General features: G+C 37.3%; 1 protein-coding gene across 4 annotated transcripts in view; it reads right to left on the bottom strand.

Moving 5' to 3' along the window:
• Positions 1-283: 283 nt before the first annotated feature.
• Positions 284-18861, bottom strand: part of ST18 (ST18 C2H2C-type zinc finger transcription factor) — a 195164-nt gene continuing 176586 nt past the window's right edge. For all 4 annotated transcript variants that reach the window (XM_035318970.1, XM_035318968.1, XM_035318969.1 and 1 more), the window contains 9 exons: positions 18111-18173; positions 17247-17315; positions 12457-12519; positions 12282-12362; positions 10656-10877; positions 7749-7837; positions 6154-6257; positions 3679-3822; positions 284-2855 (listed from right to left, as the gene is read on the bottom strand). In XM_035318970.1, coding sequence (XP_035174861.1) covers positions 2715-2855; positions 3679-3822; positions 6154-6257; positions 7749-7837; positions 10656-10877; positions 12282-12362; positions 12457-12519; positions 17247-17315; positions 18111-18173 — 976 coding nt within the window. In that variant the 3' untranslated portion in view covers positions 284-2714. The remainder of the gene's footprint in view (positions 2856-3678; positions 3823-6153; positions 6258-7748; positions 7838-10655; positions 10878-12281; positions 12363-12456; positions 12520-17246; positions 17316-18110; positions 18174-18861) is intronic.

The raw sequence follows: 18861 nt of genomic DNA on the forward strand, positions 1-18861 counted from the left end.
ATAATGCAGTGATTTTTTACGTTTTTTTGTTTTGTTTTGTTTTTTGTTTTTTCCCTTCAGAAGTGAAAAGGACCTCTTAAGCAGTTCCATTTTTCTCCTCCTTATTTCAAATTGACAAATCAAAACACTAATTAAATTATTTATACCAGAAATTTACTTACAGGGATGACACATTTTGTACACAAAGCAAGTAAAACATCTGACACATTGTATAGTGCCAGGTGCAGTTAAGAATGTGTAATACAAGTCAGCATCTAGAGGCTAAAAAACCCAACAAACTTGCTGAAATGTTTCATTATCAATTTTATTTCCTACCATACACCAAATGTACAGCACAGAACACAATTTTGTTGCTTTGATGTAAGAAATATTAATTGTATGAAGAAACAGTATACAAACTACTCCAAATTAAAAAAATGCATACATCATTGCTCTTTACAAAAGGTCTAATTTACAGTATAGCTCATCAATGCATTTAAACACAAGAAAAAAAAAGAAAAAAGAAAAAAAAAGAAAATAAAGAAATCAGTGCACATTACAAAACACATCAAGTACAAGGGAGGCAAATAAATATAAACATACTTCACAGAACATCCTGAGCAAACAACCAAACACAGATAAATTAACCTGAAGCCAGAGTAAATCATAGTAATAAATACATAGGTCAGTAAGATTTTTTTTTACTTAAATAAAATATATAACAAATTTGTTAAAATATTTAGTAAATTAAATTTTAGTCTTTGTAATGAGTGAACTCATTTTGTATGCATTTAACAAGTATAACAAATGTTCACTTTTTTTTTTTTTTTTTTTTTTTAGCAAGTACAATAACTTTAATAGCAAATTTTTTGTTTGGTGTCCTCCTATTTATATTAGACAGCACGTATGGTAGCTTTTGAAAAATCGATTTAAAAATAAACACAGCTTCTAAGAACATACATTTTCCCCTGTCTAAACTAGTATTGGAGAGTTGAATCAACCCTCAAACAAAAAGCAAGCCCCACCTAATGCAGAACAGTGACCACAGTGCATGAGAGTTGAATCACTTTTGAATAGTACTTTTGTGCAGGAACAGTAATAATATAATTGTATATGTCAAGCCTGTGAATGCCATCATATTCAATCTAAATATAAATGAGGCTAATAAAAATAAACACTTTCATTATAGCACGGAAAAATTAAACACACGCTAGATCCATGTATACATTTACACTGAGGCACATATGCACATGAGGTGTGTGTGCATACAAAAAAGGCAGTTTAGCTGGTTGTTTATACCTTTTTCTTAAAAAAAATAAATATAAAAAAAACTTCTGAAACAATGCTTAATTACTTACAATCCCTGAAATAGACATTGCCTCGGTTATAGCAACTGCTAATTTCTGACGGATTCAGAAACTCCATGCCCAGGCTAACTGGAGAATGGGGCACGCACGGGCACCTCTGCACAGATGCATGGCCCCATCCCCTGTTCCTGCATGCCCTGTAGCGTCTGGTACCCTACCGAAAGACTGGTAACCAATGCAGTGTCAGACTAGTCTTGGTGAATAAGGATGGGAGAAACCAATCAGCGTGTTGCTAAAGTTCGATCAACGAGAAGGGCAACCACAGCTGTGCTGGAGTAACATTCCTCTCCAGACTGCTGCCTTCTCCGCTGCCATAAGTTCAAACCAGTATTGAATGCCATTTCAGGGGGAGATGTGTTTGATTCATTATGTACAAAATCTTCAACTTGGGATGTGTTTGCATTTTTCAGTTCCAAATCCATAGCAATACTGGTCACTTGGTTAAAACCTCAATGTATCGTACTAAAAGAGTACCAGTCCTATCAAATTATCGTTCTTGTTTAGAGATAATTGTCATTTCCCTCCATGAGCTGACTCTGAAAAAAACTGCAGTGGTAAAATAAATCTGAAGTTCTCTTGAAACATTGTAAATAATCATTCGCATAGGCTAAATCACACAGCCAAGTCAAGTGCTTTGCTGATTGCTATATTTCATTATTGCTAACGTATTCTTTAACACACTGTTTTCCAGCATACTGTGCTTTTAAAGAGCCCAAGTTCCCCACTAGTGGGCACCATTTATCTTCTCATTCCGTGCATCTTCACATCTCGTGTTACTGCAAACCCATTTCTGATACAAAGCCATTATAAAAAAGCAGGATGTGAGGAAAATAAAACTAGAACCACAGTTCAGTCATTTGTTACTTTCATAGGTTTTTTCTTCCTGTACAAACCCAGCAAGTTATTTAATTTACAGTATAACTTTCAGTCTATTTAAAATCCCATTGGAAAATAAATTAATAAACACATTTGTAAAAATATGGCAGGCCGCAAAAATGCTGTTAAAGATAAAAAAAAACAAAACAACTCTTTGATTAGAAATAAATAAAAAATATAAAAAATAGTCGAACACACTTTTTACATTCACTTTACAAAAACTGAGTGCAAAAGAAGAAAAAAAAAGGAATTGTACTGAAATAAATACAATATACTAACAGAGTGCATTGCTGTTAATACAAATAGTCTGTTGTGGTTTTATTCTTTTTTTTTTTATTTATTTTTATGTCAGCTGGGAAAAAATTAGTGCAATGTTGCAATTGTAAATGCAGCATGGCAACCTACACCCCTTAGCAGTACATGAACTCCTAACAGATCCATCTGGAGTTTACTGCTGTTAAGTAATTTCTGTTGCCCAGCAGCTTTCACATCCTACACATGGATGCCCTTCACTGCCTGTTTGATACTTTCCAGCAGAGCTTTGCATTCGGGGGAATAGTCCCGTTCCAGATTGCTGTACATGTCTGTGAGTGTATTTACATATGCTTCGAAATTCTGCTCACTGATTGGACCCTAAATGAAGACAAAACAGATTATAATTGTAAGAGATAAAATTAAGGCAAAAAATAAATAAATAAAACACCACCACAAACAAACACCCAACCCCAAAGCAAGGAAAAGTAGTCATATGGCAACTGGGGAGAAGTGATAAACGCAGTGGTCGTCCAAATTAATCGAGGGGTTGTAGAAATGAAGGGAGTTTTATGTGCAACCATGCATACTCATAGCAAGGAAAGGGCTTGGAGATATTACCTTCAGTGTAACTTGCTTTTCTATTGAGCCCTTTCCTATCGAGGCTCTGCAGTTATGGCTGACATCCACAAACCTGTCCTCACCTCATTTCCCAGAGCGCCTCTTGAGATTGGGAAAGGGGGCTGTAATTCTGTAGACTAAAGTACCTTTTGTGGATTTGGTCTGTGTTTGCAAGACATACAGGATGTGGAGTTTTTGAGAGGCTTTGCTGACTCCAGAAGAATCACAGCACTGAGCTGGATGAAACAGGTTAAAATTCTGATCTAGGAGCTAACAATAAGTACAGATTCTCGGTGTGAAATTTTCACACCTTGTGCAGGATAAACATTGAGATAGGGAGGGATGCAGGAAAAGTGTCTTGCAGTACAGGGCAGAGAAACCAATGTTGGCTCAGTCTTGGAAGCAACTGAGTCCCTTAGCAAGCAGAATTCACAATCCAGCATCTCTGCAGAGAAAATTAGGCTAAGGAGAGCTCTGCTAATGCAGCTGCAGTGCTCCTGCTGATCCCTGAGCTTGCTCAGCTGCTTCAGGTGCTGGCAAAACAGTCTCAAAGAAGATGTGAAGCTGCTGGCTGTGGTCTTACCATCTGTGGAAGTTGAATGTCAGCAAGGCTGGAGATGAGGGCTTGGCTTAAGCCAGCTAGCTCCTTCAACAGGCTCTCGTTGTTCTGCTCTATGAGTTTGTTCTCTTCTTCTATTGTTTTCAAATTGCTCTCCATAGACGTGATCTACAAAATACAGGCACACAGTCACACAGAATCCTGGCAGTGCTGTAACTGCAGTTTGAACCCAAACTGGACATTGCTTCGTTATGAGAGGGGCCACTGTGGAGTTGAAATTCAGGCACTTTTTAAAGGATGGACTCCACAGAATAGTCCACAGAACTCTGCACTCCACAGAATAGTCAGAGCAAGGCAGAGGTAGTTTGCTGGACCTTGCTGAAGGTTCACACGGAATCACTGTGTCGTCAAGGCACCGGGAGAGCCCTGTGGCCAGAGGAACAGGGAAATGAGCTCAGGGGAGGAGGGGTCCATTCTGAGCTGGGATTGGTAGTGTGGCCTCAGGGGTAGTGGAAGGAAGGAAAGAGGAGCCTGATGTTTGCACTGCTGTCCTGCTCTTACAGCATCCCTGCTGATTGACCACAATGGCAATGATAATGCTATTAGCTGCTGTGCTACTTTTCTGTCCCACTCCTGGGTGGACGGCAGAGCTGTGAGCTGCCCGGGATTAGTGACAGGGCTAAAAACAATAGGAGAAAAATAGAGTGGGAAGGAAATTGAGGGGTCGAGCACACAATTGCAAAGATGATCTCCAACCAACAGAATGGAAACACGGGGTTTTTAGAAACAGCAGGAAAAAGTACCTGAGGTAGCAAAATGCTGTCCTTTTAGCATTAATGTGGTGGGCATACACTGAGCCCTGAAAGGTTTTATGTCAAAAGCAGTGCTGAAAAACCGAAGGCGACAATGGCAGGGGAACAATAGGCTCTGCTGCCCAGCTCCCCTGCAGTGGCAACCCCTGGCCCTGCAAAGCAGGGAGTGATAGAGCCAGGTCCACGGGTGTTATGCCCACCCTCTCCTTGTTAGGACTCCATCTCTCTGTCCTGCCTAAATCTCTTTCTTGCTGTGGCCAAGTTAGTCTTTGACATGCACCAGGATGGCCCCCAGGGGAGGAACCCTGTTTTGCCTGCCTGCACCCCACTCAGACCTCTAGTCTGGAGCATGCTTGAGGCAGTCTAACTCCTGTCCAGGCAAGACTAAAAGGAGATAGAGCAAAGCCATACAGGGAACACGTTTTTTCAGCTGTAATTCGCGCGTTGCTGGTCAGACTGTCTTCACCAGGGAGCAATTCAAGGGAAAAGAAATCTGGTGAAATAAATTAGTCCATCCCTGTGCAAACAGCAAAGTGATCACCAAGGAGAGCAAAAAAAAAAAAAAAAAAAAAAAAAGTGTCCAGAGTTACTGAAAACAAAACAAACAAACAAACAAAAAAGACACACACAAAAATCCTCACTGCAGTTCACTTTGGAATAGATCTCTCTGCAACTTTTGCAGTGTGAAGCCGGATCATTTAGATTCAGCACAGGTGACATAAACTCCACCCGTATTTAGAGTATATACGCTGTGGTTGTTACAAAAACAGCACGAATCAGCATTGCATATTTCCTGCTAGGAAGGTGCAAATATGGAGGGGTGTGGCTGCACTCTGTTTTGGATCAGTTTAGACTTACATGCAGTTTCCAGACCTGTTCTTATTTAAGAACTTTTTTTTCTCCAATTTGTATTGTCACTAAAATATTGAGCAAGTTTTTTCTCATGCTTTGACCTGGTTTGCCCAGGTGACTCAACAGGTGTATTCAGGAATCTCCGTGTGGAGGAACATACCTGGCTCACTCCACAGAACCACAACCAGCACCTGGAGGCAATTTAATCAGTTTAGTCAGTTTACAAAAGAATGACAGTGAACGACTCTTTCCATAGCTCCCCTTCAGACTAATCTGCTAGCAGAAAGCTGTTAGCAAAAAGCATCTGTTCTTTACCAGGTGTTGCCTGGAGGCAAAATCCAAACTATTTGAATAACTGACGGTGAGTAAACTGAACTAGATTTTCTTAGGTTCAAAATCAACTAGCAGAAAGAGTCAGAGCATGCTTGTAAGAGATGATGCCCTCTCTAACCCAGGTTCTTCACAGTAGTCATGGGACTTTGTGGTTTGCTCAACAGAGGTTTGGTCAACAAAGGAAAATTAATGTTTTGTTTGGTAAATATGTTTTTTTTTTCTGCTCTCTGAGATTAGCCATTGTTAATTGCCATTAGCCTATCACTCACCGGATCTTCATGACAATAACCAGGAATTTGCCACTTATTTACAGAAAACAAACAAACAAAAAAGCTTGACAAAGAAGGTGGGTAGGGTTTTGGTAGTTTTAAATGCAACAGAGTGATGGGAAGAGCCCACACAAGAATAACTGCATTTAAGCATATCATTTACATATTTCATCTACTTATTGTCTTTAAACATAGCATAAGAAATGGTTAAAACTTTGGCTTTGATGTCGTACCTGGGTTTGAAGTTTCATCATGTCAGCTTCAATTTTAAGATTGGATTCATTCAGTTCCTTTATTTCCTCGTCCAAGTGTCTGATTTCTTCATCACTCTCAATACCTGGAAATAGTTGAAAATACCAATATCAGATTTAAAGTGTCCACGTAAAAATGGATATATGAGTAACAAGCTATGCTGTTACTGAATAAGAGGAAGACTTTTGATCAAATGATTGATCCTTAAATTGCCTCTGACTTTGCTTTTACTGTATTGTTTTTTCTCCTAGCTTTAAAGTATCCATGTGAACTGAAATATGTAAGGCATACTTAATGCTTTCTGAGCAACCACAAACTGGAGGACAGAGAAAGGAAAAACTTCTGGAAATGCTGGGAAGAAGAATATATATAATGAAACATGAGGGAATATTTATAATTTTGTTTTAATTTTAAACAAAATATAATAGCAAGCCTTCCTTTACAGGGAGAACAACTCCAATAGTATAATTGCTGACTCCAGGAAGCTTATCTGTACCTGCTTCTGATGTGCAAGAAGTTCTGCGGGGGCAAATCTCTATTCAGATTAATTTCCAGAAGCACAGTCTTAGGTATGTGTGATAAATAGTGCAATCTAAATGACGGCAAAAGGGAAACTATCAGGAAGCTAAAACGCATTACAGAAAAAAATAAATAAAAAGGAGGACTTTTACATCCCCAGAATTTAGGTAGAGGAAAAAAAAATATCGTCAGGTCTTTAGTGAAAGCCCTGTCATGCACCATACTGTGCAGCTACGGCTGCTGGCAATGCATGTCTCTCTTTTTGCTTACACTGAGACAAACTCGGCCTTCAGAAAGTACAGTAGTTGTTGTTTCTGCTTTAAAACCTACAGCTCTGAACTGAGTCTGCTAGAAAGTCAACTTTGGAAATCTGTCAGTAGCAGTCCCTGCCCCAGAGGTAACGTGGACTGAGATGGGGCACATGGAAGCAAACTCTTGCCCAGTGTAACACAATTGTTTTGTTCAGCATTTGAAGGCATAAAGACAAAGTTCTCTTAATCCTGTCTCTCAGCTTTTTAAAGAACACACTATAGTAAAGCAGATTCCTATATATTTTCCCCCTATACCTATTTGGTAGTTGTTCCTTTACTATTTGGTATTTGTTCCTTTACTTTTACTATACAGGTTAGCAAAATTGTCAAAGCACTGCACAGAAACTAAGCCATAATGTATTCAAGTTAGGAGGAGTAGTCAATTTCTGCATGCAATTTTTCTCTCTTCTATTTTAGTTATTAGTTATCTAATGTCACCTAGTTTGCCTGGTTTGCATCTAATTATGTATTACTAATTAGAATATTAAAATCATCTCCAAACAACAACAACAAAAAATGTTCTGAGATAAAATGAGAGCATATGCCAAATGTTGAGTTATCATGAGGTAAATGAGAAGAATCTTTTCTCTCATGCAAATATTTTTTTTAAATTCAATTTTAGTTATTGCTAGAGACAACTGAAAGGAGTGAGAATTAATGATAGAATGGCATAAAGGGGCATAAGTATAAATGGGAGTCAGGGCCCTTCTATCTAAATAAATGTCATCTTTTACAAATCTCCTTACCACCACTTGCTTTAAGCTTGATAGTCATTAATTCTTCTGAAATTTTGCCCTTTTTTATGGCTTGTGCGTTCAGAGGACAACCAGACAGGCTGAAAGAGATAGGAAAAAAAACATTAGCACCCACTTGAAAATGGCAACAATCCTTTCAGGCAATATTATCATGCACTTGGACAAACCTTTGTACCTAAGGTCACATCACTATTCCCGTTATAGCATAGCTTCAGGGAATTACATAACTCATAAAGAGCTATTTAACTGTATATTCCAGCTTGAAAATTGGCACAGAAATCTCAACTTATAAGTAAACAATGCTTTCAGAATAATCAAAATAACATTGGGAGGTATCTTAAAGTTGCATGAAGAAGCATTTACAGAGTTCCTGAAGTTCCACCACTTATAAACAAATAAAAACTTATTGTTTTTACTGAGGGGTTGTGTCTCAGAGGGGAGGGGCAGTAGGGTTGTTTAAGGTGGCAAGTTTACCATTCTAAAAACAATTAGTTAATAAGATGATTTTCATGGTGCACAACTATTGCATCATTTTGTTAACACATAATAATGATCGATACAATAACTCTGGGTATACCCTCCAGAATGTAATAGCTTTTTTGAATTGTTCTATTACATAGTCAGTTTGCTTTTTAACCACCGATCACATTTAATTACATTTTGCTATTTCAATGCTTGCAATTTCATCAGATGGTAATTAGCAGAGGCAATTTTTATAGCCCACTAAAGGGCTAAGATGATTTGCACTGTCTTAATACTATCTTTATAAATAATAAAGAGGAAATACCTATAAGCTGAACAACTGGCTCAAGGATTTGGAATTTGTATTCAGATGTAACCAAGTAAGAAGTGAAGGAAAGATTTGTCCTAGCAGGATTTTTTATTTTTATTTAATTACTATTTTTGTGTGTGTGTGAAACAAACTTTCCTAACAGACATATTTTTTTCTACACAGAAAATAAGTAAGTAAGTAAATAAAAAAGTAAAAATTGTTGAAGGTTTAAGTTAGCTTCCTGCCAGCTTAGTTAAAAGCCATACAAGGAAACATGCTAGTTCTCCAGTTCTGGAATACTGTTTAGTTTCTCTGCCCAGAGCTGATAACTAACTGGAAGAAGGTCTCAAAGCCATGCACGACTTGTTGGATCTCAAGTGTGCTAGGAAAGGATATAATATCATGAAACTATATTAATGCTGTGATCTTGAGTATGACCCAGCCTTAAGTTGGACAGAAATCATCTGTGAGTTGCAACCAGCTGACAAACTCTTTATGTTATTGGCTTGAAGCTATCATATTGCTTATCATAAACTAATTAGCCCCAACTTACAGCAGTGTCATAATGAAAACACGTTACCATAGAATATAGCTCATAAAGTTAGGATAACACTGGAAAAACCCACTGCTTTGGAGGTTTCCTCTCCATTACAGAGAGGACTCTGTAACTCTATATATGAGCAGTTCAAAACTCTTTAATTTATCCCTCAGTCTGGACGGGCTGTTTCTACTACATACTCTATATAGATAAGGCAATAGCATTAAAAGCTAAGGCTCACATTCAAGCTGCTTAAAATTTCACCTAGGGACGTATGGTGTGTGTTTCCTCCTGGGTAGCTGTATTTGAGGACTGGGAGCCTTCCTGTAATGAACACTTCATAAGGTGAGGTGGGGTCAGAGCAGGCAATCCGACTCTGCTACTGATAGATTCAGCAAAGCCACAGCACCTTGTAGCAGACAGGCCTGCCAACAGGTCACCCAAACTACACCTCAGCAGCTGAACTAAGAGCTCTGTAACTGTGTGTATTGCTGTGGAGTTTGTAGCCAAATAAGTAAAAAAAAAAAGTCTAGTCCTGAACTGGGAGTGGGCTGGGACAGAGCCACACTGGGACTTCCAGGCATGTGGCTGAGAAGGAAAAAATAAAAAAATAAAAAAATAAAGAAACAGGAGTGGCTCATCAAAACAAACGAAGGGTTGAAAGGAAAGAAAGAGTAAGAGCAATGGAGCTTGATAGGGAGGCTTTAAATACCATATTTCAAAGGCTGATGATTTTAAGTGATTTTAACATGGAGTTCTGTTGAATCATATAGCATTTACTCTAACTGAATTTGTTCAAGTTGTCTTAGACATCCTTGTACTGGAAAGTTGATTCAGAATGTTAGAAAAAAATGAAGGAGGCATAGAATAGATATTTAATTCCCATTATATGTGGAAGACCAAAATTTACCAGGTAATAATTCTGATTCTGTAGCCATATACTTTGAGTAATATTAATTCAACATGTTGAAATAACTTTCAAGTTTTCACAATGATACATAAAATCCTCGTGTTTATTGTTACTGCTATATGTATTTCCTACTTCGTAAGAATAATTTTGTTGTTGTTGTTGTAAAATTGATGTAACTGCAAACTCATGAAACCCATAAGAGTTCTACATATTTTGTGTGTGGGTGTGGTTCTAGCTATTTAAATACAAAGTTTATGAAAATAGCTTTTCCACTGGTAGAAAGATGAAATTAATGCAGCTATTCCTCTTGCTAAATCTTTTCTGTTGACCTTTCAATGATATTTGCATTTTCTATAAAAGATATACAAATACAACTCCATATTTGCCTAAGGAAGAACTCTATTAAATTTTAAATCATATAGAAACTGTGGTAATCTGAAAAAAAAAAAAAAAAAAAAAAAAAGACCTTTGAAAGTCACATTGTAATGGGAACATAAAATAAGAATTAAAAGCTTATCCCAGCTCTCTCAAACTTATTCTGACCAGTATCAGCTGCAATGTAAACTATCTCATTACTTAAATGACTTCAGCACAATTTATTCAGACTGTAACTTCATTTGTTGCCATTTCAACAGTGGAATGTTAAGGAAAATGAAAAGAGAAAACACAAAGTTATACCTTCTGTGGGTGACAAAAACATTATTAACATGACCCAGCCCGTTGCAGCCTGGCAAAGGACAGTGTGGCAGCTCTTGTTTGTTCAGTTTCCAGGATAGTGAAGACCCATTGACGGGACTCTCCTTCTGTCTCTTGGCAGCCAAAGGACAACCAGAAGCAGTGCGATGAGAAGTGTATTTACCTGATATGTGACCTTGGCCATCACAGCCTATCACTGGACATCTATAGAAACACAGCAAAAGAACCCATGTTTTTACTAGAGATAGCAGGTGAAGATGGTCTCAAAGTCTGAGAAAATACATCCAGCTGCTTATGCCACTTTGCATTAATATTTTAAGTCTCGGTCTCCTGGGATTCACTATACCTGAGCATCCAATTCATGTCAAGCTGTTGTGGGGGTTCAGCTGATTTTAAGATTAGGCAATTTAAAATATAGGTGGACAGCCTAAGAAACTAAACAATTTGTTTAGATATTGTTTTACCAGAAAAGAAATTTGAAATTCTATCACAGGCAATAAATCACAATCTACAAGTGTGTGAAAAGTCACCATTCTCTATTATCTATTTATGTTTCTGGTATGAAGCAGAGGGTAAGTTTCTGTATTTGGAAAACTTGTACTGTCTCATGCAAATGACTTGCGAAAACTTGTACTGTCTCATGCAAATGACTTGCGAAGTAAGTTAGTTTTATTCATCTACTTATCTATCTATCTATCACTCCATCCATCCATCCTTCATAGAATCATTAAAGTTGGAAAAGACCTCCAAGATCATCTGGTCCAACCATCACCCTACCACTGATGTCACCCACTAAACTATGTCCCTAAACACCACCTCCAGCCTTTCCTTAAACACCCCAGGGACGGTGACGCCACTGCCTCCCTGGGCAACCCATTCCAATGCCCGAATACTGTGAGAAGAGGCTGACCCCCAGCTCCCCATACCTTCTTTTCAGGCAGTTGTAAAGAGCAATAAGGTCTCCCCTGAGCCCCCTCCTCTCCAGACTAAATAACCCCAGTTCCCTTAGGCGCTCTTCATAGGACTTGTGCTCCAGGCCCTTCACCAGCTTCATAGCCCTTCTCTGGACACATTCCAGGGCCTTGATGTCCTTCTTGAAGTGAGGAGCCCAAAACTGAACACAATACTTGAGGTGCAGCCTCACCAGAGCTATCTATCTAAGTATTTATTTTTGTGCTGCTCTGTCAGTGTTATGCTTTCTCTCCTATCATTAGCAAGCATTAAGTACAATATTGAGTGCAACTAAATCTTCACATCTATATTGTCAGTTATCACTTACTGTTTTTAATGGAATCTGCACTCAAGTAAGTCATGCAGTGAACTTCTACTGAGTTTTCAGTTTTTGCTTTTAGTGAAAATTTAACTGAACAATAGAAACAATACAAGCAAATACAGCAATCCTTCCTCACTGCTCAAGCTCCAAGTTGATGGACTTCATCAGATTCACTAGAAGCAGAAATATTTGGTTTGGATCCAGCTCTGGGGCATATTCTCAGCTAGCTCAGATTAAGTAGGTCATTTCATATGATGCATCAACTCCTGAACTCTTTTTTTTTTTTTTTTTTCTTCTCCCTTTCACAGCTATTGGACCTGTGTTTTTGTACTCACTTTAGCTCAGGGTCTTCTTTTTCTTCCTTGGTAGGAGTCACTTTGATACCACCTTTCCTGGCACGGGGACAACCAGATAAGCTGAAAGAAACACACAGAACAAAAGCCACTTCTCTTGATGCTGCTTGGCAAGGACCCCAAGTGTTGCAGTCCAAAATCATGGGACAGTTCCTACCTTCTGTGTGATGCATAGTTCCCAGTCACATGGCCAGAGCCATCACAACCAGGTGTAGGGCACCTATAAAATAATACAGGGAGCTTACAAAACATGACTACAGAGATAACAGTAAACAACATGTACCTGGTGCATTTTCTCTAAGGTGGAAGAAAGAAAAACACAGCTTTTGTTGAATAATTAAAACTAGTTCTTGATATATTTTTTTTTTTCCGAGTAAATTGCTTTCATTTTTTTCTTTTATAACTGAATTTTGCTAAGAAAAATGACATATATTTCATACAATATGTAGATTTAAATGCTTAATAGCACTGTTTTCACCAAACATTATTCCTTGTACATGCTCAGCATTACAAAAAAAAAAAAAAAAAAAAAAAAAGCAGATTGATATAGATCTATTTGTAAATTTACTGTTACATGTTTGTTTGTTATCCGTCTGATATTTACAGATACAGATATAAGTAAGCCCTTTGCCAGTATTTACAGCAGGGAAAATGGAACCAGAGAAGCTGTTTTACTTTTTTGGACATCAATAGAGTTAGTGCAATAGCCAGAATATGAATTTAGTAGTTTCTATATTCTAGCATTGTAACCATACCACAGGACTATATCTATCTAACACTAGATTCAATTGGGTATTCAGTTTGGTGATTAGATTATGCTTATATGCCATCTTTAAGGGGCGTGTGGTTTTAGAAGAGAATCATGCCTCAACACACAAAGCAGCATAAGCAAAATATTTACCTTTAGAAATTGTGCCAGCCATTTCTACATTTCTGTGTTGTACAGCACTACATTCTTATGTTAACTATCCCTAAGGGCCTTTTGAATTCTATGATTTTTACAGAGTATCAGAATAACAGAAACAGTAGTGCCAAACAAACATTAAGGAAGCTTGCGCTGTTCAATACTCATGTAAGGGTCTCAGTTGTTACTGAATCTGTCCTGAGATGAGGAGATGAGTGATTTAATCAGGTTGTTGGTAGGCTGCCATAGAAAACACCTACAAATATAGTTGTAATGTCACATCTGAGTATGCAGGTGTCTCTCTTAACAGAATATGTAAAAATGTTTCTCTGTAAATGATAAATTTGTCAAAAATATGATTTCTTTTGGACATGACCAAATTTATTCACTGATTCAAGTGGAATTCAGCAAATAATTCCAACTGAATGAAGGAGAGACTTTTTTATTTAAATGTCAAAACATTTCATGATGACATTTTCTGAACAAAATACTTTGGCAGAATGTTATGCTTCACACTGAGAATGAAGGTAGAGGTGTGGTTTGCAGAGTGCCAAATACGCTTGACTGAGTAGAACTAAATGTTGACCTGTATGAGCATGGGACAAGGACTGGGCACAACGTTATGTGGAGCAGGCAGCAAGGGCAGATGTCTGGAGAGCATGAATGCTCATAAGTAAAACCAGAATACCTGCCAAATACTGTGGGTATTAATTTTGGCTACTTGTTTTATCAGATGATCACAGATGGAAGAGCTGTCCACATAGACTGGACATGGATTTTAATTCATCAAGAGCTCTTTATGGTACACATTCAGAGCATGAGTCTGAGAGTTATGGACTTAAACAAGACAGTGAGCTAATTTTGAATCTCCCCATCTGTGTTTGCCAGTGGTTAGATTGCACAACCAGATTAGTATTTAAAGTATTCTTTAAAGATTTAAAAGTAGTCTTTAAAGATTTGAGAGTGAGATAATTTCAATATTGATGTAATTAAAAGATGATATTTAAGGCATATTACTGACAGATTTTTAAGAACCTTCACTAGTAAGATTTATGATCTTGACCACGGGGGTCAGGTTTTCTAAATATTGGTTATATTTTTGTATGGACTGTGAAATTCCACAATACAAGATTGTGGAATTTATACAAGATACACCAACAGTGTATTGCCTTCCAGTCAGTAATACTGTGGATCTTCAGCTTTTAACTGGCTGATGAGTTTGGACTGGTGCCTTAGCTCAGGGAGTCACCCTCTGTTATGGAATCCTGTGCAGAGCCAAGAAAAACAGATTTATTTTGGAGGATCAGAGGCCTCAAGAGCTCAAGCTAAAAGATGTCAGCTCTCAAGTCAGTGTAGGTTACGGATTCTCTTATACATCAAGTCTGTCTTCTAAGAACAAATCTTACAGTGATTTCACACATAAATTGTTGCAACCATGCACTGAGTACTATCATTTTATGCCCTTCTCCAAGAGGTTTGCTCTATCTTTAGGTAGATGAACTATAACTTCACATAAAATTGATACACTGATCTGCTGATCTAGCAGCATTTCTGACACTTTTAGTCACTGTAAAGGTTGTAGAAATGGTTGGATAGAAACTTTACTTAAGACAAACCCACGGAGGTCAGATAATAACGGTACTGGCTAGAGAATATGCCAGGCATATGGAATATGTATAACTATCAAATAGCTGTATGAAACCTATCTAGAAGAACTGGTAAAATCTCTCCTAATAATTGATATTTAACCTCTAGAACAAATAATTTGAGGCTAGGACACATTATCTATTCCCTAAAGTTTCTGAAATGTAATAAGATATTTTTCTAAAATAAACTTTTAAACTTCTTTAAGGTTTTCTAGGCGGCTCTTTGGTGAAATAAGATAATGTGAATCAAGATAATCAGTCACAACTCTCCCTTATAGCTCTAAAATCCATGAGTCATTATCAACATTTGTATATTTTAATTTGACCAGCTTAGATTGCACTGTGCAGTGAGAATCCTCAGATATAAAATTTCTTGAATCTAACTCAAAAGTTCACTTTTTGAACAGATCTTCCTTATTTTCAAACTGCAGATCACATGGAAGCCTTGTATCTTTGCTGGCTTAGAGATTCACAGTTAAAGCCAAAATCCTATCTTGATTCTGGCAAATTAAACATGACTAACATTTGGAAAAAATACACAGCTTTTTCATATTCACGCCTAACTACATGAGGGTACTTTGGTGGCCTGATTCTACGAATGTTTATGCCCTTTGCTCACATCCCTGTGAAGTAAAACCAACTACTGATATCGCTATACTATACCAGTGTGGGATTGATTGCAGTTTTTGGCATTAGATTTAATTTAGATACCCTTTCAAAATCAGAGTTTTGTTTAAAATTTCACCTGAATAATGTTTGCAGGCAGCTAAAATACAGTGGTACATTTGTGGAAAATAATTTTATTTAGCCCTTTTCCCTTTTGCAAATTGTCTATGAACAGATTTTGATTTTTGCTCTTTTTCTAGCTAATTGAAATTAAATGCTAAGTGCGTTATGCAACATATTTCTGTCTGTGAAATGTTCATGAACTTTGACTTTGTCTTTCACAACTCACTTATTATACATGGCGTACAATGTGCAGTTTGTCATTTAAGTCATATGCTGTTGCTCCTCTTTCCTTATGGCATGACCAAAACTCTAGAAGCTTTAGTGGAAAAATAACCATATTGGTATGCAAATTTCCTTATTCACACATGAATATGGGGGGAGGGGCTGCATGAGGAGCAACTATTCAAAATATTTGTGTGAGTGTCTATGTATGGCAGAAAGCCAACAAAAGCAGGGACAAATATATATGACTCAGCAAATGATTTAAAATTTGTCAGCATTTTCACAAGTCAGTTCCCTGGTTCATGTGCTGCTCTTTTCAAAACATACTAAAACTAGATTTTATACCTTTGAGACTCACTGATCTAAAAGCTGGAAAGTATTGTACCAGTGTGTCAGTTTACCTCCTGGCTTTGGGAATTGTTTTAACTATTTGCCTATATAAAGTCAGTGGCCTTTGCCAATTTGCCACATCTCCAGCAGGTTCATCTCCACAGCTACCATCAGTTAAGCATCTTTTTATAATTCATGCTGTTGGACTAGAGTATGAGACCACTTACATTTGATCTGGGAAGCTAACTTGTGACTAAACATACATGTCAATCCTACGTGTAGTCAGTCCTACTATAAATATCATTATAACACCATAATAGTGCCATGGTCAGAGGTTTTCTTCTATCTGGACTAGGGATGAACCTAAAGGACAGAAAGGACAGTCACAGGATTCTCCCTCTTTTACATGCATTCATGAGTTTTCCAAGCCATCTATTACAGGATCCAATTTACAAGTTGCAGCGGGAAAGCTATGAAAGAACTCTAATTATCCTTTCCTCTTTCCCACGTCCTTATTGACAAAGCCAATTCAATAACTAGATGACTGGTTGCCAGTGCCTCTCTTGACTACAGATTTTTGAAATATTCATATGTCCCTATACATCTGTCTATATAGCAGAGCCTGCACAGTCCTTTTGTAAGTGACATTTCATGGTGAGAATTATGCCAGCACAAAATCATATGACTTGATGTCTGCTTCAGTGACATTAAACTCATAGTGTATGGTAGTGAATGACAAAAAAATGATATACAAGAATTCTGGTCTGGTTTTTGGATTTAGTCTAACTTCTCTGATCAGACTGGGTTATTTGCCAGATCAGTAGTACATGTTAGATATTTCCTCTTTATTTCTGAGTCAGAAATATACTGAGAGAGGCCTCTCAGTGTTTACATTTTTTCCCCCTGGTCCTAGCTAGTTCATGAAAATGAAAATGAATGGGTACAAAAAAGAAGAAACGCAAACGGAGGAATAAACTCTGCTTCAATTGATGAATTTCACTGAAATATTTCATATTTCATTGCTCAGAGCAATTCAGATGTGCAACTGCATTAACGTAGGAAACATGCTTATCAAAGATATACAAGAATAACATTATTATTATTATCCATACTTACTTAAGCTCCTGTGAGTTAGCAGCCATAAGGGATTTTAATGTCTTGTCAGCTAATGGGCACCCTGAAACGCTGAAGAAAACAATGTGGAATGTTTCACTAAAACAGAATATTTTTTCTTAAAACAACAAATTCCAGACAATCTATAACTTAAAATGTGAAAAAAAATAGACCCTCAAATATTTGCTATTAACAAAGGAAGAGCAGCCCATAAAGGCTGTATGTCTTAAGTTACTGGGAAGATATAAGGTCAGCACCAGAGGTTTCAATATCTCTGTAAAGCTGCATGGTAAGGCAGAATTACACAGAATACTTCCTTTATGTTGCCTACGTAAAGGGCAGTTAGAGCATCTGGCCCATGTTTCTGGGAAAAGGCAGAAACTGCTTCTACCTTGCTCCCAAAAGAAAAGCCAGAAAAATATAGTTTCAACCCACCGGTTGACAGTAGGCTATTCTGAGGGAAATAAATGGCATCTACAGAATGTATTAGTAGATCTATGAATTTCAAAATCACTTGCAGAGATATCTACAGGAATGTCATTTAAAATCCCATGCACCAGCATCTGCACAGAGAATGCTTGTACACTTAAGGAAGTGAAAACTTTACTAAATGACTTATCTACAAGTCTCTGCTAAGACATACAATTTGAGTAATAAGCACATCCTGCCTAAGTCCATCAGTCCATTGAGTCCAGACCTTCACAAGATATAACAAAAACAGGAAAAACAAACAAACAAACAGACACATTAGTGTATGGTTAATTTTCTGCAAATTACTTTTGAATATTCATCCATGGTTAGTATAAAAATGTTGAATGGAAAAAGATTAACTTAATTTCCTGCTTTGGGTTACCTGTTGTTTCTTACCTGCGGTGTGAGGCATAGTTTCCTGTTACATGACCACTACCATCACATCCTGGAGTTGGACAGCTATGCAAAGATGCAATGAAAAATTGCATGAGCATGCAAAGATGAAATGAATATGTATAATACATCACATAGCTTACCCTGCAATGACTTACATAATGGTACTTAGGGCAATCATATTCATCATTACCCATCTCATAACTAGTAAGACACTCCAAAAAAAACAAACACAAAACTTACATAACAATTCTAATTTTCAATTACTACTTGAAATATATATGGACAAAAAAAAAGTCCTATTTCCACAATACAAATTAGCCAGAACCTTGTTTTTTGATCTATGTAATGTGAAACCACCATGGTTTGCATAATTTTTTTCAGTTATGACTTGTATTCTTGAAAGGACAATTTCACTATTGCTACCAATTTTTGACAGCAATTCATAAATCCTAGAGCTGAAGTTTTGATCTGATCTCGTGAGTAACAAAGACTAGAGGACAATAATATCCCAAATCATTCCCCCAGCCTCTGACTAAAATAAAGCACGTTGTTTAGAAACACATCTATTCTTTATTTGCTGAAGAAAGTGAGAAATAGGTATTATGGTTGTGTGTTAAACTAAAAGCACGTCAGCTGAAGTTCAGAACGAGCAAATTTTCCTGACATGTTTGACCTGGAGAAAATGTTAGAACTGCTGTTTTTCCTCAGCCCATCTTTGGTCATAGCACTGAGTGCATTTATCACATTGGAT

Source organism: Oxyura jamaicensis, chromosome 2 (genome assembly GCF_011077185.1).
Source record: "Oxyura jamaicensis isolate SHBP4307 breed ruddy duck chromosome 2, BPBGC_Ojam_1.0, whole genome shotgun sequence".
NCBI classification, from domain to species: domain Eukaryota; kingdom Metazoa; phylum Chordata; class Aves; order Anseriformes; family Anatidae; genus Oxyura; species Oxyura jamaicensis.